This window comes from Narcine bancroftii, chromosome 2, assembly GCF_036971445.1.
Source record: "Narcine bancroftii isolate sNarBan1 chromosome 2, sNarBan1.hap1, whole genome shotgun sequence".
Lineage (NCBI taxonomy): Eukaryota > Metazoa > Chordata > Chondrichthyes > Torpediniformes > Narcinidae > Narcine > Narcine bancroftii.
The window spans coordinates 164,538,217-164,560,012 of record NC_091470.1 but is presented as its reverse complement, the minus strand read 5'-3'; the positions used below and the strand labels follow the sequence as shown (position 1 = coordinate 164,560,012).

The following is a 21,796-nucleotide window of genomic DNA, read 5'->3' as shown; positions in this document are numbered from 1 at the left end:
AAGACTGCTGGAGAGGGCTGCAGAAATAGTGGCATGGGCAGCTTTTCAGAGGGGTTGGGGTGGATTTAAACATTGAGAGGAAAAAATTCCCCCCTCCCCCCCCACCTTAATGATCTCTAGTACGTGACATTTTTAAAACTGACTTTTTAGTTTAATATGTAGATGCAGCTCTTCCGACCCATGAGCTCGTGCCGCCCAAGCACACCCACGTGACCGATGAACTAACTAATCCCACGTGTCTTTGGAATAGAGGAGGAGACAGGAGAGCCTGCAGGAAACCCATGTGGACATGGGCAAATGGCATATGCCCTGCAGACAATGCCAGGTTTGAACCCGGGCCGCTGTAATAGAGTTGCGCTAGCCACCACCTGATTAATGACTCTCATAATTTTATAAACCTCTATCAGAACTCCCCCCAGCCTCTGATGCTCTGGAGATAATGCCCACCTTTGTCTGATCTCTACCCAGAACTAATAACTAATCCCCTCTGATCCAGTCAACATCCTTTTATACTCTTTCATATCTTTCCTGCAATTGATTGACCAGAATTGCACATAATATATAAAATGAGCCAGGCCCATATTTTATATAGCTGTCTTTACTCTTTCCCACAGGCTTGGAAGCCCCATTCAGTTCCAATAAGCATCTATAGCCTCTTTTTCACAAGCCACAGGTGTAGTCTGTGGGGTTTCCCTTGGTCCTTCAACATGCTTTGTCACACAATTCAACATTACCTTTCCTTTACTAACTCTGTTTTGACATTGATTGCCAAGGTTTTCTGTGGTGCGCTGTCGTACAGAAAGCAGACACAAGACTTAAAGACTCATCAACAGGCTTTATTCCACTTAGGGGGCGAGTCCAACAGAGGACAGATTAACCACCTCCCACCCCCCAGCACAAATCGGAGCTCTCAATTGCCCTGTGTGGGTTTCTTCCCATGTTCCAAAGATGTAGGTTAATTGGTGACAATGGGGCTTGTGAGACCGAAGGGCCTGTTATCATGCTGTATCTCTAACTTAAATTAAAAATTAAATGTAAAAATAGAGAACATTAAGGTGAGGGGGAGGAAATTTAAGGGAGATTTGTGAGGGAAGGGCCTGGAACGGGCTGCCAGGAGTAGTAGTGGAAGCAGATACCATAGTAGTGTTTAAGAATAGTCTCTTCAAATTTAACAGAAGTCTCAGATGCACGGCTCCTACTTTCTCTGAATTAAACATGATATAATTTGAGAGAGCCACTGAGTCAAAGTAGGTGGATTAGAATCTTTCCATTTAAATAAAATAGCTCCTCTAGCCAACAACAAGGCCACAGCCCGATGTGTGGAAGTGGGAACTTGTCCAACTTCTGGAAGTATAATTCCAAAAAGAGTAGTCAATAGGTTGGGTTACAAACTAATATCCAGTGCAGCTGACAAATGACTTAGTATAATTATTTTCCCTTCGGGACTACATTTTATTTTACTTTCTTTCTCTGTCGGTGAAGACCATATGATTATATTGTTTTATTAATAAATTCTGAGGATAGTGCTTTTTCTTTCATTTTCTTGCTTCAACCAGCTTTACCCAAGATGTTCCTTCATCCGTAATGGAAAGTGTGGTGATACACCACCAGCCTAAGGGGGTGACCTGCGTACCTGCTGGAAGAGCACCGGAGGACAAGGCAACACCTGGTCGGTTGTCAATCAGCTGACCTGAATGGACCAAGCCCCACCCAGTCGGCTGCCAATCATCCGCCGGGATATAAGCTAGATCCGGCCCCTCGAGGCCAGTCACTTGAAGCTACAGCTAACTGCAGCAGGGACTTTAAGTGGAATAAAGCCTGTTGATTAGTCTTTAAGTCTTGTGTCTGCCTTCTGTACGACAGCACACCACAGAAAACCTTGGCAATCAATGTCAAGACAGAGTTAGTAAAGGAAAGGTAATGTTGAATTGTGTGACAAAGCATGTTGAAGGACCAAGGGAAACCCCACAGACTACACCTGTCAGAGCTGGCCTGTGCCATGGACTACATGAAACGACCAGAAAGAAAGTGGCCACTGAAATAATGGATCAACCTTTACCTTGTCTTTCACTAAACACGAGGATATTTTACACATAAGACCACTCGACTCTTTATCACAAGGCAGACAGTTGCAAAGTACAAGGTGGTAATGCAGGGAAGATGATTGCAGAAGCAACTTACCATACACCTGCTGGATGTTGATTAAGAGTTGAAAGGTTGCCCATTGGTGGAGATGTTTTACTTTATTTCTAAATGTACATAATTGCTTTGTACAGATGGAGGGAGAGACGCTGAGGCCCAAATCAAGTGATCGGGCCTCTCTTTCCCACTCCAAGGACGAAGATCAATTAAATTACAACACAGAGAGTCAATAAAACATGGAGGCAGTGGCTACAGTCCACCAAGTTTGCCCCAACTGTATAATATTAATTATATTAATTCTCCCCAAATCCTATCTTATTCTCCGAAGGTTTTTCTCAACTTCCCCCACCACCACCTCCCTCAAAGATGACACCACACTCAGAACAATTTGTGGGGGTTAATTAACCTCTTCAGGAAGTGGGAGGAAACAAGGAGAATGTGACAACTGCAGGCAAACCGAATGGAGGTCAGGTTCAGACCCACGCCACTGGAGGGGCGAGGCAGCTGTGCCACTGGGCAACAGCCTCGTGTCCTGAGGCATTTCTCTTACAGCCCAGAATGACCGGTGTGGAGGCTGGGTTGTTTTGTATCAACATGGCAATTCCATTGGAGTGAAACTAGAAAGTTTGCAGACACTGTGATTGTAGTGTGACAATATGTTTTTGGGAGATAAATTGTGGCAGGTTTGTCAGTGTAGGTCACATACAAACACTTTAAAATAGATCTTATTTAAAATACTGGAGACATGTTGGACAGGTCGGGGCCAACGGCCTTTGCAAAAGCTTTGGAGAGTGCCCAAGAAACTTCACTAATGGATTATTGTTTACAAGAAGGCAACAGATGAAAGAACTTGTCGGAACCACAGAATGTCTGGAGGGGAACTTGCTGTTCTAAGAGGGCACATGGTTTTGCAAGCAGGGAGAGTCAAATAGGCTTTTTTCTTGGAGAGAGAGAGAGAAAGATCAATTCTACAGTGATACAGTCAGCAGTATCTGGGACTGGAACAATACAAGCTAGCAAGCTTGTGGAAAAATACCATTTGGTATTGTGAGTCATTAGTTGTGAGTGATTAGTTCAGCCTGATCAAGGCTCTTGTCTTTCATGCAAGAGGAGAGGACTGGCTGCCTAATGTTTCACTTGAAATAAGCGAAACAAGAAGGAACTCTGTGATGACCTGAAAGAAAGAGGATATCATCTGGAGAACTCTGAGCGGGCAAGTTTCTCGGCAAGACACTGAAGTGGCTGATTGAAAAGGAATCAGTTGTGGGTGTGCAGCATACAACAAATCTCTCTGAAAACTGGCAAGAACCTTCCTGAGTGGGTAACCATTTACTTTTCAAGCACCAAAGCCTGGTGAATTTCATAAATGTTAAATTCTGGGCTCAGTATAAGAATTGCCTGCAACCAGTGAACTTGGAGGAATGAGAAATGAAATTGGACTTTGAATCAAATAACTTTTCTAATCTTACACACACACTACATACACGTTCGCTTAGAATTAGAAGAGGGTTAAGTTAGGTTAGTTAAGTCAATAGCGATAAGTTAAAGGGTGATTCTCTTTTCATGTTTAAATATAATTAAAGGCAACATTTATTTAAGTAACCATTTATCTTGGTGAATACCTATTGCTGTGGGTTTTGGGGTCCTCTGGGCTCGTAACATACACTCGTGCGAGAGGAACTCAGCGAGCCCCGCAGCATCTATGGAGGCAAAAATATCTAACCAATGCTATGTGCCCGAGCCCTTTGTCAAGGAGTGAGTAGTTAGGCTTTCAGAGAAATGGAATTAATTGAGAAATCTCATCCCTGTATATAATGAGAGCAGCATTTGACTGATCAGAGCAGAGCTGACAATGAATGCCCATTCCTTTCTACTTGCATTAAAAAAAGTAGAATCTCAGATATTATTAACAGACCTGACAGCCCTGCTAAAAAACCCAACTGTCCAATCAAATTAAAACAAAACTTGATTCTGTCACCGTTAAACAGCGGCTTCGAATATGAGCTTTCAGCTATCAGTTACCATGTAGGGCATGCCAAAACCAATAAGTGATATACGCTATTTAATCCTCTTTGCTGGTCAACACAATCTATCAATTTCACCATACGACCTTCAGAGGACCAATTAGGCAATCAGTTTAAATTATTGTCGACAGATCTTGAATCGTCATTTGAAACTGGTGATACTCGCCATTGCAATGCAGTTTACTTTATGAGGTTCTCCGATGAATTATGTTAAACATATTACTGCTGAGGGGAAGGAATTATGGCCCAGATCATTTTAATAGAAATTTAGAGAATTGCTGTCACAATTTCCAAAGGTAATCAGCCTGATTACTTTCAGATAACATCCTGTTTTGTTTCTCAACAGTTTTTTTTTCAAATACGTTGATGACATCACCTGACAGGGACAATGTGGTAGAGCCATTGTTTAGCGTCTGAGGAGTTTCAAGCTCTGCTTCATTGGATTTTTAATCAATGCCGAGTTTACTGTCTGCACCCACCTTTCACCTGGCGTGCTCCGTCCATTCTGCCCACTTATCTGCCTGTAACTATCCTCGTGCAATTCCACACCTAACAAATGCTTCAGGTAAATCTTTTTTTTCTTAAAATTGGGCCCTGTTCCCGAGATAACCTCTTTTTTTCTCCTTTTATACACAAATGGCCTGGGAAAGGGCAACTTGTTGATAATACGCCGCTTGTCAGCAAATGCAAGCAGGACACCACAAATGGGTGACGAGGCAGCCAAGTGCAAAAGGAAGGTCGTCTGCAATGCACAAAGGTGCTGGACGAACTTAACAGGTCGGGCAGCGCCCGTAGGAAGTAAAGGCTTAACCTTTCACAGCTGAGGGATGCTGGGCGACCGGCTGAATTCCTCCAGTGTGCTTGTGCATTGCATTCAGCCGCATCACCTGCAGGCTTTCTTGCTTTACTTCAGGAAGGTAATCTGATTATAGACCACAAGATATCGGGGTAGAAGTAGGCCATTTAGCCCATCAAGTTTGCTTTGCCATAGATGATCAAGGAATCACACTAAACAAGGCTGTCAGACCCTGGATCCCGGTTGATGCTCAATGTGGTGATATGTAATTACACCACTAGGTCACCAGGGGTCATCCCAGTGACCTTGTATATAAAGCAATCCAGAGCTACAGTCTAGCCTTCCAGGTTCGTCTTGACAAGACCTCTTAGGTATACATATTAGTTTATTAAAGATGTCTTATACTCGCACTGCTGGTGTGGTTATTGTCAGCACAATTTAATAAACTAATATGTATACCTAAGAGGTCTTGTCAAGACAAACCTGGAAGGCTAGACTGTAGCTCTGGACTGCTTTATATATAAGGTCACCGGGGTGACCCCTGGTGAAATTACGTATCACCACACTCAGTCCCATGAGCCTCATGCTTCAGATTTGCAAATTAATTATCTGCAGAGATGGTCTGCTCTCCCCAGTTCCCATCAGAACACTCAGATAGATTATCTCCACCTGACAAGAGTTCTTGATCATTGCCACTGCCCCCCTAAATCTTTTCCTCCGCATCCAATCCATCTAGTAACTTAATGAAGGACTCTAGCCCGAATCATTAGTTATGTATCTTTACCTTTGCTATATAAAGTGCACTGCCTTACTTTTTGTGCACTAATATTTAAACATTTTTTAAAAATTTATAGTAATGCTCTAAGATGGTTGCATTATGATGCTACTGCAAAACGCCAAATTTCATGGCTTGTTCATGGCAATAAATTCTGATTCTGTTTGGCCAGCTGAGTTCTTCCAACATGTTTTTTTTAACTTTATCCCTAATGCCTGCAGACATCTGTGTTTTACTTCTTCTACCAAAAAAGGCAAGCATATCAAATCCCTTCCTCACCTACCACCCCCCCCCCCCCCACCCAACCTCTACACTTTCAGGTAACCATAATCTTGTCGCCCTCGGCCTTTCTCCATGGACAATGCCTGATCTGTTAATTATTTGCAGCGTTCACTATGTTTTATATCAGATTGCCAAGCTTTTGACGCGAGAGCAAGCTGTGAAGTTGCTTTGCGAGAGGTGCAACACATTTTATAAATGGGGATCCATCAATGGCGACAATTAGTTTTTTTTTGTTATCCGCAGAAGTATAATTGAACAGATGCACTGAAATTCTTTCTTGCTCCTCCCAAACAAGTATTTTTTGTTAAATACAAGAACTCCAATCATTTCCACTAAATTGCCCCAGTAAAGAAAAAGGGATAATAAACATAAAAGGTAATAGAAAATAAATACAGGTGAACAAGAACCTCTGCAAATGCTGGGGTTGAGGGCATTGCTGGAGAGATGTTCCTGCGTGACCTGCTGAGAAGGCTAGCTTTGACCCACAGAGGGTCTGGGACTCCCATGCAAAGGAACAAGTGCCAAATGTGCGGCCGCCCTGAGGACAACTGCACTCTATCGCATTGTGTCCAGGGAGGGAGCTCACACCCCCGTGGATGTCTCAGTCTCTGAGCTGGGCCACATGCCCTCTGATCCAATAACTTCAATAGGACTGAATTGAAATCAATTCCCACCGTTTGTTGGGGCGGGTTTTCAATTTTATTTTTACTGATATTGAACAGATTATATGAGATATTGGAGCGGAAGTGGCCCCATCAAGTCTGCTCCGACATTCTAATCATGAGCTGATCCACCCTCCCACTTAGCCCCCCACCACCCAGGCTTTCTCCCACAACCCTTGATGCCCTGACTAATCAGTTACCTGTCAATTTCTGCGTTAAATATACCCAAATCACAGCCACCTGTGATAACATTCCACAGACTCGCAATCCTCTGACTACAGAAAAATTTCCCTATCTTCGTTTTAAAATGACACCCTTTTATCCTCAAGTTATATCCTCTTGACCTTGAATCCCTACCGTGGGAAACAATTTTGCCACATCTACTCTGCCCAGGCCTTTCACCATTCAAAATGTCTCTATGAGGTTCCACCCAATCCTTCTGTCCTCCAACAAGCACAGTCCAAGAGGGGACAATCGTTCCTCTTTTCATTTCTGGTTTCATTCCAGTAGTTTTTCTCTGAACTCTCTCCAAAGCCAGCACATCTTTTCTCAAATATGACATCCAGAACGGCACACAGTCCTCAAAGTGAGGTCTCACCTGTGCTTTATAACATTACATCCTTGCTTTTGTATGTTATTCCTTTAGAAATGAATGCCAATATTCTTCACCACCAAATTTTATCTCTTGCTGGGCAGATGCACTCGGTTAATCTCTTTGACAGTTTAAACAGCTAGTGGGCCTTGGGGAGGAGCTAACCTGATCAAAATTATTCCATAGGTGGAGATGGCGACATGACTGACCTTTCCTCACACCTTGCAGTTCATCACATGAGTTGGTATCAGCGGGAGACCCCATCCTGGTCACGAAGGCTTGTGGCCAGTGAGATTAGAGGGCACTGGGGAAGGTGAGAAATGCAGGATATAGGGAGCAGGAAACTGGACTCAATGCTGGGAGGAGAGTAACAGGGGTTGGAAAATGGGGCGCAAACAGGAGGCAGTTAAAAGGGGGTATCTATAGGGAGTGGGGAAGTGGGAATGAGAAACATGAGGTAGTAAATAGGAGATGGGTATCGGTGGTCAGGGTGAGATGTGGGACTGTGCTGCTCCTCACCACCCAGTGGGAACACCCGAGTCTGGTGCAGAGACATCAGTGATAAGTATGGATACAAGTGCTGAGAACCTGATCCATGGGCTGGAATAACTGGGATAAAACCAGGATAATAATGGGGTAACAATGGGATAACACTGGAATAACAGCAGAATAACACTGGAATAACACTGGAAATACACTGGGATAACACTGAGATAATATTAGGATAACACTGGCCTAACATCAGGATGACTCTGGGATAACACTGGGATTATATGGGATAGCAGCTGGATAATACTGGGATAACACCAAGATAATGTTAGGATAACACTGGGATAGCAGCAGGATAATTTTAGGATAACACCAGGAATACTCTGGGATAACACTGCCTCCGTGTTTATTCTCGTGTACTGTATCTGCTTTGCTTTAGCCTCGCCTGACTTCTTGATCCAATCCCTCGCCCCCTGCTCCATTTCCCATTTCTCATCTCCCATCCCCTTCATCGATCACTATCCTCTGATCCTCTCCCTGCCCCTTGCCCCCATGGCTCCATCACTCTAACTTTTGTATCCTTCCCCCATGCTTTGCTCTCATGGTCTCAACCACGATAAACATCTGCCATCATCCATGTCATTCCATCCATTTCCACTGTGCCTTTCCCAACAGGATTATCTTGGTCTCACATCCACTCCTGTCTCACTCACTCACTCTCTCATAGTGGCCACTGGCCATGATATTCCTGCTAGCTTATTATTGACGAAAATTCCAAACCGTACAGTGGTGGTGTAGGCTGCGTCTGGATCATCTTCCAGAATTCGGGACAGGCCAAAGTCCGACACCTTGCACACCAAGTTGCTGTTCACCAAGATGTTGCGAGCGGCAAGGTCCCGATGGATGTATCCCAAGTCAGACAGGTATTTCATTCCTGCGGCAATTCCACGCAGCATCCCAACAAGCTGGATCACTGTGAATTGTCCATCATGTCTCTGCAGGGCCAGAGGAAAAAAAAAGTCACTCTCCAGAAAACAACCCAGCCCTCTTCATAAAGGGGAGATTTTGGAAAATTTCAAATGGAAAATCGTAAGTTTGGAACCAGAAAGAATCTCCATCAAGCCTAGTGATGATGTAACACACGGAGGGTCAGATCATTAACATGCCCTATCACCGATTGTCTTTGCCAACAGGATGCAGATTATTTGTGTCTGGAGCTGATGGTTTATCACCACAGCCAAGTAAAAAACTCAGAGATGCTGAAGGACCTCAGCCGGTCTCCCCACGTCCATAGGAGGTAAAGATATATTAGAGTCATTTCGAAGTTGAGCCCTTCCCCAAGGTAGAGTAAAAAAGAGACTGGTGTAAAATTTAGACATACAGCATGGCAACAAGCCCTTTCGGCCCACACGTCTGTGCGGTCTAATTTCGCCCAATTGACCTACAAACCCCGGTTCGTTTTGAACGGCGGGAGGAAGCCAGAGCATCTTGGGAAACCCACGCAGAAGCAGGGAGAACATACAAACTCCTTAATGACAGCAGGAATCGAACCCCGGTCCCAATTGCTCACGCTTTAACAGCACTGCACTAACCGTGCCACCCATGCAATAGTATCCATGCTGGGGTGGGGGGGGGGGGGTGGAAAGAATGGGAGGGACAAAAGTACAGACCAAAGGCCCAGCTGGAATATGGGGTGTCATGTCATTCTGGTCCAGACTGAGACCACCTGCAAATTGGAGGTACAACACCTCATCTTTCATCTGGGCACCCTCCAACCAGGTGACATCAACTTTGACCCCTCTGGTTTCCATCAGAACTCCACCATACCAATATTTCCCCACATCTACCATCCTCCAACCCTGTCTCTCTCCCTCTTTCTTTTTCCCTCTCCTTTTACAGAGCTAAAATCATTTTCTCACCTTTCCTCATATCATATCCAATTAACACCTTTTCTCTGTTGGTCTGAACACCTCCACTTCCCATTCTTCCCCTTTTACCCTAGCCTTCTATGTAGACATCTGTCTCTCTTTTGTATTCATACCTTACAGACGGGATCAGACCTGAAATGTCATTTATATATCTTTACCTCCTATGGACGCTGCAAGACCAGGCGAGTTCCTCCAGCACTTCTGAGTTATTATTATCATCGTGTTTCTCTCTCCACACCCAGTGGAGCTGGTGTCTCAGAGCTCTGCAGACCCAGGTCCAATCCTCATCTCCTGTCCTGTCTATGGGAAGTTTACATGTTCTCTCTGTGACTGTGTGAGGTTTCACTGGGTTGTCCAACATCATCCCCGCCTCTCCCATCCCAACAAGGAGCTGGTCACCTAAAGTACTCGGGGGCCTGAGCTGAGGTTCAGCTTTATTGGCTTTATTGCTTGGAGAGCAGGAGGATGTGGTGATCTCATGGAAGAGTAGAAAATCATGAGTGGAACAGATTGGGTGAACAGAGAGTCTTTTGTCCAGAATAAAGGAGTCATCAACCAGAGAACATAGGTTTAAGGTGGCAGTGGATCCATGCAACTAACCCCTGGGTAAGTTTTTAGATAGGAGATGGTCTGTGTATGGGCTGCCGGAAGAGGTGGTTGAGGGAGGTTCTTTTGCAATGATTAAATAAAAGGACAGATATGTTGCGTTTAGAGCAGTGGTTTTCAACCTTTATGCTTCACTTGCATACCACCTTAAGTAACCCTTACTAACCATGCTGTGTGGTGAGAAAGTAATTACTTAAGTTGACACGTAGTGGAAAAGGTAAAAGGTTGAGAACCACTGGTTTAGAAGGTTATGGGCTAAACGCAGGCAGGAAGGACCAGTGGGTGAGGCATTTTAGTCAGCATGGGAAAATTGGGCTGAAGGGCCTGGTCCCTCACTGCTGACTCTATGATCCTAATAGGCAGCAGGGAACTAAGCGAGAGAATGGGATTGATGGACTCCTTCTCTGCATGGACATGATGTGCCAAATAGCCTCTTTCTGCCTTAAGCAATTCAGCAAACATTCAAAATAGAAGGTGTAAATGCACCAGCTCAGTTTTCCTGCTTCTCAATGTACAACCTCAGCCATACGTTCTATATTGTCAAATGTTACAGAGAAACATATGGGTAAAATATTACACAACTATGAAGGGTATAGATCTGGTAAATGCAAGCCACTGAGGATGGGTGCAACCAGAAGGAGAGGACAATGGGTTAAGGGTGAAAGGTGAGAGGGGGAACAATAGGGGGAATGTTTACTCAGAGGGTGTGGGACAGGTTGTCAGCAGAGGAGATGGTAGACGTGGGTTCGATTTCAACATGTAAGATTGGAGAGGTGCATGATGGAAGGGGAATGGAGGCCCATGGTCTGGGTACAGGTCAAAGGGAGTAGGCAGAATAATAATTCAGCACAGACTAGATGGGCTGAAGGGCCAGTTTCTGAGCTGTAGGATTCTATGATTTCTTGGTTCTAAGCCAGCAAATGGAATATCAGAATGCAATGTATAAGCAAGAGGTCACACTCTCAGAAAGAAGTTTCTAACATTAATTTGCAGCAATGGGTATACTCTTTCCTTGCAATCTCTGCTCATTTGGTCAGGTGTTGTTCTTTCAATTCCATCTTGTGATGCTGTTGGGTTATTTGCAGATTGCATTTTTATTCCTTGGTGCTTTTGAAAGTGTCACCATTTCTGGGCTTTTAATGCACTTCTACATCTTTAAGAGGTGCAAGCATTAGAATATAATTTAATTTGGGATGATATTATTTTATAGTTTACATGGGCAGATGTGTGAGATACAATAACCAAACCCCAGTTTATTTGTCATCGACTGTATAAAGTGGCAAATGAAATTTAATCTGGGAATTGTGAGAAGTGTTACAAAGGAGCGCCCAACAAATGACAGGAGATTAAATTGAAATTCATATTAAATTTAGACACACAGCATGGTATTGGGCCCTTTCAGCCCATGAGCCTGTGCTGTCCAATTACACCCGATTGACCTGTACCACCAGTACATTTTCGAATGGTGGGAGGAAACCGGAGCCCCTGGGGAAATCTCATGCAGACACGGGGGAGAACATACAAATGGACAGTGCAGGATTCAAACCCAGGTCATGCTTGCTGGCCCTGTAAAACCATTGCGCTAAACCGCTATGCAAACCGTGCCACCCCTGAGATTGAATGATGTGATTGGACAAAGGGGTGATGGCACATCCACAGGTCCTAATAACTTGCAGAGCAGGTCAACAGATGGCTAAGATAACCTCATTCGCTGAGGTTCTGTGCAGGAACTGTACACAACACAAGATAGGCCATAGTTCAAGTACTGCATACATCTCTAGGAACCACGTGGCAGGAAAGATGTGGTTGCAAAGTAATGGATGGAAAGAAACGAAGGGAAAAGTACTTATCATCCAAAGGGATCTAGAGTTCCCTGTCTAATAGGGTGCTCAGGATAGAAACCAAACCAGACTTGAGCAATACCTGAATATTTCATACTTACTTAAGACATGAAAGGAAATTGATGAGAAGAGGTGGAAAATCTTGTGATATGGTGCAAGAGTAACAATCTACATCTCAATGTGAAGGGGATAATCAGGAGGGCCAGGAATTTGGTAGTGGAAAGAGTGGAGAGCACCAAGTTCCTTGGGGTTCACTTAACTAGTGACCTATCGTGGACACGCAATATATCTCCTCACTTGTCAGGAAGGTGCAACAGTGACTGTACCTCCTGAGAAGACTGAAGTGGGCAAGGCTTCCAGCCACTATTATGTCAGCTTTCTACAGGAGCACAACTGAGAGCGACCTGGCTAGTTGCATCACAGTGGGGTATGGTTGCTGCAGAGAAATGGATTGGAGGTCAATGCACAGGACTGTAAGAGTGGCAGAGAGGATCACTGGAGCCTCCCTCCCCCCCACCCCTCATCAACATGATCTACCGGGATTGTTGTCTGAAGAGGTCATGAAAACCATTGAGGACTCCTTCCTCCACACAGCATCTTTTAGCTGCTCCTATCAGGAAAGAGATTCAGGAGGATCAGAGCCAGCTTCACCCAGGCTGAGGAACAGCTTCTTCCCATGGGCAGTGAGAATGCGGAACGACCAAATTAACTGCTCACACTGACCATCTGAGACTCTCATAGTCATAAAACAATATTTATCTGTATATATGAATACTTGTCATGCAGATGCATTGTCTGTCTGTTCGTGTGTTATGTCTGGTTATGTGTCTGCGTGTTTTGCACCAAGGACCAGAGAAGGCTGTTTCGTCGGATTGTACACGTGCAATCAGATGACAATGAACTTGGCGTGATTTCTCTGTAAAGTAGTTTCTATCCCACATCTGCTCATTAGGGACAAGTTACAGTGATCAATCAACCCACGAAACAACATATCTTTGGGATGTGGGAGGAAATTAGAGCATCTAGAGGAAATCCATATGGTCACGGGGAGAACTTGCAAACTCCACAATGACAGGTCCCGCAAAAGAACTGCCAATAATCAATGACCACGTGGTGGAGCAACTGAAGTAAAGTCAGGGTGCATGGGCGCAGGGCTGCAAGCACTTATGTCTGCTCTCCAGCTACTGAAGCTCTCAGGTGCAAGGATCGGATGGGTATCGGGATGCAGCAGAAGTGGCAACCTGGCCTTTCCGTCCAACACCATCTTACCCCTGGGTAGTCAACTAGAGGGGATGGCCATGAAGGGAGTGGTGGAGACCACTCTGCCCCATCCACTAAAGGCAGTTCTCCGACGGAAGAACACACAGCAAAATTGGGAATGAAGCCACAATATTCAGTCACGCGGAATGGATTCCATATGAATGAAATGAAAATTCCATTGCAATTTCAAGTTCTATTGCACTGTTGTGTATTTATGAGACAGATGTTGGCTGAAAACAGCGTGATATATAAATCATATTTTCATAACATTTTCTTATTACCACTGAACATAACAATTCCACTGGATGTCTTAATTTTGCTTTTCCTTCTGCTCACGTTTTACTTTGAGAGAGCGGCAGAGTAATGTCATTTGGTATTATTTCCAGGGATCGATCCTCTGCTGGTAATGGGTAGATGTAGTTTTAAGCTAAAATTTGAGTCACATTTTGAACTGTGCACAAAGCCCCTGTTCTGTTACAAATGGCAGTGTTTGTAAAATCTAATTTAGAATAAAAGTTTTAAGAGTGACTCCTCTAAAATATTGACCTACTTCAATGAATAAAACTCACTGTAGAAGTAAACTTGTTTATAAGGCAGAGAGAAAGTTGAAAAAAAGCATTGAATCTGTCAGAAAATTGTGGGTTTTTTTTGCACATTTCAAATATTCTCCCTATTTTAATATTGTTTCAGAGACAGAGATATTTGAAGCTGTCAAACTGAAATATTCATCAGAAAAATAATTGCTACCTTTTCTCAGGTTCTTAAAGAAAAGGTACAAACCCACCTAGAACAGTAGAGGCCATTCAGCCCACCATGTTGTGCCAACCTAAGGGGAAAACACAAATCAGCAGTGGGGAAGATAGCGAACTTCAAATTCCTGGGTGTCAGCATTTCTGAAGCTCTATCGTGGAGCCGTCATCTTGATGCAATCACGAAGAAGGCCCTCCAGTGGCTATATTTCGACTGGAGCTTGAGAAGATTTGGGATGTCATCAAAGACTCTTGCAAATGTCTACAGGCATTCTGGCACGGTTAGTTCAAATCTGTAGAGTTTGTACATTCTCCCAGTGTCTTTGCCCAGGTGCTCTGGTTTCCTGTTACTGTGCTGGATGTCTAAATATTTTTTTTAATAATATAAAATTTACGATGGAGTGCATTCTGACTGGTTGCATCCCCCTCTGGCACAGAGGTGCCAATGCACAGGACAGGAAAAGACTACGGAGAGTTGTAATCTCGATAACTCCTTCCTGGTTATCAGTGTTCTCTTCAATAAAGACATCTACAAGAGGTGGTGTCTTAAGAAAGCAGGCTTCACCATCAAGGTCCCTCACCACCCAGGCTTCCCCTCTTCTCACTGCTACCATCAGGAAGGAGGAACAGGAGCCTGAAGATGAACACCCAATGGAGCAAAAACAGCTTCATCCCCTCTGCCATCAGATTTCTGAATGGACAGTGAACCACAGACACTACTTCAATTTTTTCTCCCTCTTTTGCACTAATTTATTTATTTTTAAATCGTGTTTTACGAAAATGTAACAGAGCGATTTTTGGACTTGAAATGCACAATACTGCTGCTGCAAAACAAAGAATTCTGTGACACGTTCAAGATAACAAACCTGATTCTTATTCCTGAAACTGATAAGCATTTGGTCTAATGTTCTGTTGTGCTTCTGTGTAATGAACTCACCCTTAGAAAGGAATCCAGTGACCCGTTCTCCATGTAGTCTGTTACAATCATCACTGGTTTGCCTGCAAGTGAGAGAGAGAGAAAGAGAGAGAAAGTGATGCAAGGCCTTTCACCATCCTGAAATAGACTTATTCTGCATCAAACACAATTAACGGAAGGAGAAAATGGAAGGGAAGGATGCCAGAAATACTCATAGACCACTTGCCCATTCTTCCAGCTCCTTCTCGCTTCATCTCCTGTCTTCAGACAAAAGTGATATTGGTCGTGTACCTGGATTTACTGGGTTGGAAATCCTTTGATACCCCACTTCTGACAGCCAGATGATGACAGTAGATGCCATCAGTAAGGCTCGTATTGTGAAGGGAGGCTCAGGCCAACATGTCACATAGATTCATAATTACCAGTCACCTTTGTGATTGTGCGAAGTCGCCCACAACTTGGATACAGAGGCAAAGCCAGTGGGATATAGTACATTTGATTCATTTTAATTTACAGAGTGTGGTAATACGACCACCAGCCTACTGAAAGTACCACCAGTACTTGCAGGAAGACCACCTAAGGGGCTAACTCCGCCTGTCCGGCTGTCAATCAGCCAACCCAAATATAGACCTGAGCCGGCCCATCCTGACCCAGTCACACGGGGAGCCACCAAGGCATGAACTGGTGTTCAGACTTTTACTGAAATAAAGCCCATTGTGCAGTCTTTTGAGTTTTGTGCTTGCTCGCTGCTACCTCAGCGCACCAGACCGAGACACCAAGTTGAAGACCGTTCCAGCCCATGAAACCCCTGCCGCCCAATGGCAACCAAATAACCTGCACATTCCATGTGACTTTGGAAAGTGGAACATAACCAAAGCACCCAGAAAAAGGCCTATGCTGGTTACAGGGAGCATATACAAGCTCCATACAGATAGTGGGGGATTCAGACCCTGGATGCTGGCACTGTAATAGCTCTGCACGAGCCACTTTGCTAACCATGCCATCCTAAGGAAAGCACCATGTAATAACTAGGAAATGAGTGAGCAGAATTGCAATAAATGCAGGGATAATGGGAGGAGATTATGTAGAAAACTTGCGCCAAAGGCTTGGTGCCATACTGCAAAGGGATCTGGGTGGACTTGTACACCAGTCACTAAAAACTAGCATGCAGGCTCAGCAAGCTGTGAAGAGGGCAAATGGCATGTTGGCTTTCGTAAAGAAGAGATTGGAGTATAGGAGCAGAGATGCCCTCCTGCTGTTGTACAGGGCCTGGGTGAGACCTCGCCGGGAATATTGCGACCAGTTCTGGTCCCCAAATTTGAGAAAGGGCATACTCGCTATGGAGGGAGTGCAGCGCAGATTTACAAGGTTAGTTCCCGGGATGGCAGGATTGACATATGCTGAAAGGTTAGAAAGATTGGGCTTATATGCGATGGAGTTTGAAAGCATGAGGGGAGACATGATTGAGGTATATAAGACTATCAAGGGGCTAGACGGGGTGAAATCGGATTACACGTTCCCAATCTTGGAGGGACAAGGAATAGAGGACGTAGTTTAAGAATACAGGGAAGGCCCTTTATGACAGAGATGAGGAGATGTTTTTTCACCCAGAGAAGTGTGGATCTGTGGAATGATTTGCCACAGAGGGTGGTAGGGGCAGATTTGCTGGATATGTTCAAAAGGGAGTTAGATAAGGCTCTTATGGGCAGCGGAGTTGAGGGTTATGGGGATAAGGCTGGGAATGGATACAGACAAAGAATGATCAGCCATGATCTGAAAAATGGCGGTGCTGGCTTGACGGGCCAATTGGCCGACTCCAGCACCTACTGTCTATTGTCTATTGTGAGACTCAATGATCAAGCTATGGAAAATAATCCACATGCCTGTTCCTGCAAATACACAGCCTTCATGTTGGTTATGGCAGTTGCTTCTGGTCATTATAAAAGGAACAAGCAGTTTGAAGGACATTCGTGGACATTGCATTCACATTCTGGTCACAGAATTACAGGAGGGATGTAGAAGCTTTAGAAAGAGTGTAGAGGAGATTGACCTGGAGATTGCCTGGATTGGAGCACAAGTCTTATGAAGCAAGGTTGACAGAGCTAGGGCTTTTTATTTTGGTGCAATGAAAGATGAGAGGTGACTTAATAGAGGAATATAAGCAGCTTAGATAGGGTGGTGAGCCGGCAGCTTTTTCCCAGGATACCAGAGGACATCTGTTTAAGATGAGTGGGGGAAAGTTTAGGGGAGATGTCAGGGTTAAATTTTTTTTACACTGTAGACTTAGATGGGTAGATGGGTGTAAGAAAAATAGAAGATTGTGGGTGTGAGGTAGTGAAGGGTTAGATTGTTATATAGGCATATATAAGTCGACACAACATTGTGGCCTGAAGGGCCTGTACTGTGCTGTAATGTTCGATAATACCCCATCAACACTTTCCCAGAACAACAGATAGAGTTATGAGATGGGTTTACAATGGCCTTGGATCACTTCACTTGGAATTGACATGGCGGATTGGGAAACGATGTCAAATGCGCAAAGAACTGATTGCCCAAAGGGGAAAATGCCACTTCCCTTTCTCACAGGGGATTCTAGACAGAGACAAGCTCGATCTTCCTTTGCACCACCATGCCAGTCTCTTAGACAATATTTGGACACTTCTGCAAATATTTATTTTGCAGTGTTACACTGCACTTCATAAATTAGATGAAACTGCCTTGGAGGCGCAAAGGAAAATTCATAAAATGATTGCAAGCTTGATTAGTACAGGAATAGCATTTGAGGAATTCCGGCTGAAAGCAAGTAGGAACGATGGAAAACAATACGATGGAGCAGGTTTAATGAGGTAAACCGCAAAACATTTGCCTCGGTGGAATTTTTGGCATGAAGAATGAAACTGACAAGTAGCACGAAAACCTCTGGCTTCAAGAAGAGACTGGATTCACCAGTGGAGTTACATCTCCCTTGTGGTTCTTGCCAACCTCGTTATGACTGCTCCTTCACCATGTGGTTTACTGCAGTTTAAGTAGAAGGATTAGAAGCATTATTCTTGGCCGATAAATGATACATCTTGCTGCTAATGCCTGCAGCCCATGCCATGAATATTTAAAGGAGCGGAATGAGAAGCATGCTGCAGTCAATTTATTACAACATCATAAGCCTCATGAGGTATACCTTCCCTCCTTGGACGTGGGGAGGCAATTAACAAAATAATGGAAAAGCAATTCCTCACAAAATGCTGATAGACAGCTTGCTAGCAGTTGAAGGCGAATGGAAAATCAGGGGAAGATTACACCTAGGGGCTTGGTGCTTTTCTCTGACTGGCGGTAACTTCCAAGCAGATGGCCAGATGGAGTATTGATGAAGTACTGGGATGGGCATCGCCTTCTGGAAGAAGGGCTCAGGCCCAAACGTCGACTGCCTTTTAGTTTCTCATGGATGCTACGTGACCTGCTGAGTTTCTCCAGCACTTTTGCGCGCTCCTCTGGACTCATTATGGGCAGTCTTTGCGTGTACCTCCTTCCTGCTCTCTATTGAGATCTGCATTGGGGACCATGGAATTTAAATGAGGCTGTTAGCAATTAATCTTGGCCACATTTGTGCAACGCTTCACTTGCGAATGGGAAGACCTCATTTATTGCATCCAGTGCTCCCGACATGGCCTCCTCTGCGTCAGGGCGCAGACTGGGAGATGGTTTCATTAAGCACCTTTACTCTGCCTCCTGCAACAGCAAGGACCTCGTAGGGGCCAGCCCTTTTAATTCTATGCTGCAATGCCACACCGACTTGTTTGTCCGTGGCCTCGTGCACTGCCAAACTGAGGCCACCTGTAAACTGGAGGAATATCATCTTATATTCTGTTTGCAACCAGACGGCATCAATATTGACCTCCAATTGCCATTAACTTCCTCCCCATCTTTCTTTTTTCCCTACACCTCTGTCTCCTCTCCTTTAGCTCCCCACCCACTTCCTTTCCTTTTATCAAAGTTGCCCTCTGCCCTCTCCCCCTATCACTTCCCAACTTCTTTCTCTTTCTACCCTCCCACATATCCACCTGCCGGCCTCTGCTCCTTCCCTAATCCCTCCTCCTCCCCACTCCTCCCACCTTTTTATTCAGGCACCTGTTCCATACCTGGTCACCCTTTACATCCTATGGATGCTGCATGACCTGCTGAGTTTCTCTGGCTCATTAATAAGTCAGATCGGAATGGGTAGCAGGACAGTTTGCCAGAGCTGGTTGAGATTGGGAGTGGCGTTGTTGATGAATATGATCATGTAAGAAAGGACAATGTGGACGAATTTTCCTCATCTCTGCACCAATCCAAAGTTACCTTCCATTCACTATTGGGGTCAAACCAGGAGTGGGCAAATGAACGTTGCTAAGTGGAGCATCAATCTCTGTAATCAGTGATGTAATGACCTTGATGCTCAGATCTAGATCATAAGCCTTGCCATTCCACAGGAACAATGCACTGCAATTCATTCACAAATAAAGAACAAGTCTTCAATCTCCCAGATTGGCAATGCCGTCACAATAAAAGTAACCCCTCTTAATCCTGCATCTGATGCCGAGTATTTCATTTGTAATTTGACAAACTGACCCATTTCAAGCTAGATGCTAGGGCTTTGAGCAGGGTCAATATATTTGTGGCAACACATAACTTTGATCAGTTCTTATGAATGAAGTGAAGGGAACGCTTCCCATGAAATGAAAAGTGATATGTTCACAGCTAATGAAAGCACATCAAGAGCACCTCATTAATTGCTGTTTTTATGTGGGTCAAGAATGAATGTCACTTCATGGAAAGAAATGGTGCCAATTTATTTGCAATTTAGCATGTGGTTGCTTCTTCCTTCAAAGGAAAATATTTTGGAGCAAAATAATAATTTATAGAGTCATATAGCATGGAGAAGGCCCTTGACCAAACTTGGCATTGCTGGCCAAGTTGGCATCCTGGATTAGTTCCATTTGCTGCAGATGGCCCAAATTTTTCTAAACCCTTCTTATCCACCTATCTCTCCAATTGTCTTTTGATTTGTAATTGTAACTGCCTGAATAGCTTCCTTTACTAGCTCGTTTTATCGTCTGTGTGAAACTATCGTCCCTCCGTTATTGATTAAATCTCTTGCAAACTTCTTACTCTATTTCTTGGAAGTGTCTGCCCGGGGGAAAAAGACTGTGAGCATGCACATGCTCCGTGCCTTGTCAGGAAGTCCAGAATCCTGTTGCAGAGAGAGAGGTGTGGAGTCACACCTTCTCCACCCCAACCTCTGGGGAATGATCACTTAAAACACCGAGCTGTGCATTGTGTGTGTATGTGGGTGCACTGTGGTCTGGAGAAACCCAGTTTCGCTGGGTTGTACATGGACAGTCAGATGATAATAAACTTGAACTTGTGACAGACCATCCGAACAGTTTGGTCAGTGTAGCAGTTAGCGCACATTATTACAGTGGCAGCGATTGGGTGCGAATCCAGCAATGTCTGTAAGGAGTTTCTACGTTCTCCCTGTGTCTGCGTGGGTTTCTTCCGAGTGGTCTTGTTTCCTCCCACCTTCCAAAACATACCAGAGATTGTAGGTTAATTGGGGTGTTTGGGCGACAGAGGCTCATGGGTCAGAAGGGCCCGTTACCGCGCTGTATGATTAAATAAAAACAAAATAGGTATTCTGGGTGATCAGTGGCTCAAAGTCAATAGAGAACAAGGCAGAAGCATCACTCATTGGCTTGATGAACGGGAGCTGAAAAGACCAGAGTAGTGACTAGCCGACAGCAGAGAAGTGGGCAGCATGGACTCAATGGGTTGAATGGCCTCCAATTCAATGCAACAATTTTTAAATTCTGAGGTTCCATTGAGTGACCCCTTGAAAGGTGACTCCTCGCAAATTGATTCACAGACAAGATTAATGAGGTTCAGTTGGCTTGTGGACAAATATTTGTCAGTGTTTAATTGCACGAATAAAGAGTGGGTGTGATTGATGATGTGCTGCTTCTCTGAGGTGTCCTGAAAGGAGGTGGTAGTTGGTACATCTTGCTCAGAGAGAACTTTATGCAGCTATCCTGTGAAGGGCAGACATTCTAACCTGTACCATAAACAGCACAGTTAGCGCAATGCCTTTACAGCGCCAGTGATCAGGACTGGACCCGGGATCGAATCCCGCGCTGTCTGTAAGGAGTTTGTACATTCTCCCCCGTGTCTGCGTGGGCTTTCCCTGGGGAATCCAGTTTCCTCCCATCAAAAATGTACCAAGGTGTAGGTTAATGGGGTTGCACGGACGTTGGACTGAATTGGCCTGTAACAGAGCTGTCTACATTAAAATAAACACAAACCCTTATGACAGTCTACTGCTGATTACTGCATGAATGTTTTAAGTCTTTTGGATGTATTATAGCAGCCTTGCTCTAATATTAGTGTGCATTGATAGCAGATTCCATGGGGTGGCAAGAGATAAAGCTAATCAAAGATTAAATGCAGGAAAATCTCAGCAGATCCGGAAGCATCTGCACGCAGAGACACACCTAATGGTTCAGGTCAAAACTCTGCGTGAGATCTGACAAAGTGTCTCTATCCTCAAACATTAACTCTGCTTCTCTCTCCACAGATGCTGGCCGAGGCGCTGTGTTTCCAGAAATTTCTGTTTTTATTTAAGATTTCCATCTGTTTAATTTTTTAAAGTTTATTTTCAAGAGAAAATATTGGACAGGAGATTGAAAATGACAGAAGATTAGAAAGCA

At 44.3% G+C, this 21,796-nt stretch overlaps 1 protein-coding gene across 4 annotated transcripts in view; it reads right to left on the bottom strand.

Annotated features, from left to right (window-relative positions):
• The window catches only part of epha8 (eph receptor A8), a 271,719-nt gene that overhangs the window by 56,760 nt on the left and 193,163 nt on the right, over positions 1-21,796 (bottom strand). For 3 of the 4 annotated variants that reach the window (XM_069919029.1, XM_069919028.1, XM_069919027.1), the window contains 2 exons: positions 15,084-15,145; positions 8,548-8,757 (listed from right to left, as the gene is read on the bottom strand). In XM_069919029.1, the coding sequence (XP_069775130.1) occupies positions 8,548-8,757; positions 15,084-15,145 (272 nt within the window). Of the gene's footprint in view, positions 1-707; positions 711-8,547; positions 8,758-15,083; positions 15,146-21,796 lie in introns of all 4 variants that reach the window. The other variant, XM_069919030.1, reaches the window with a different exon arrangement.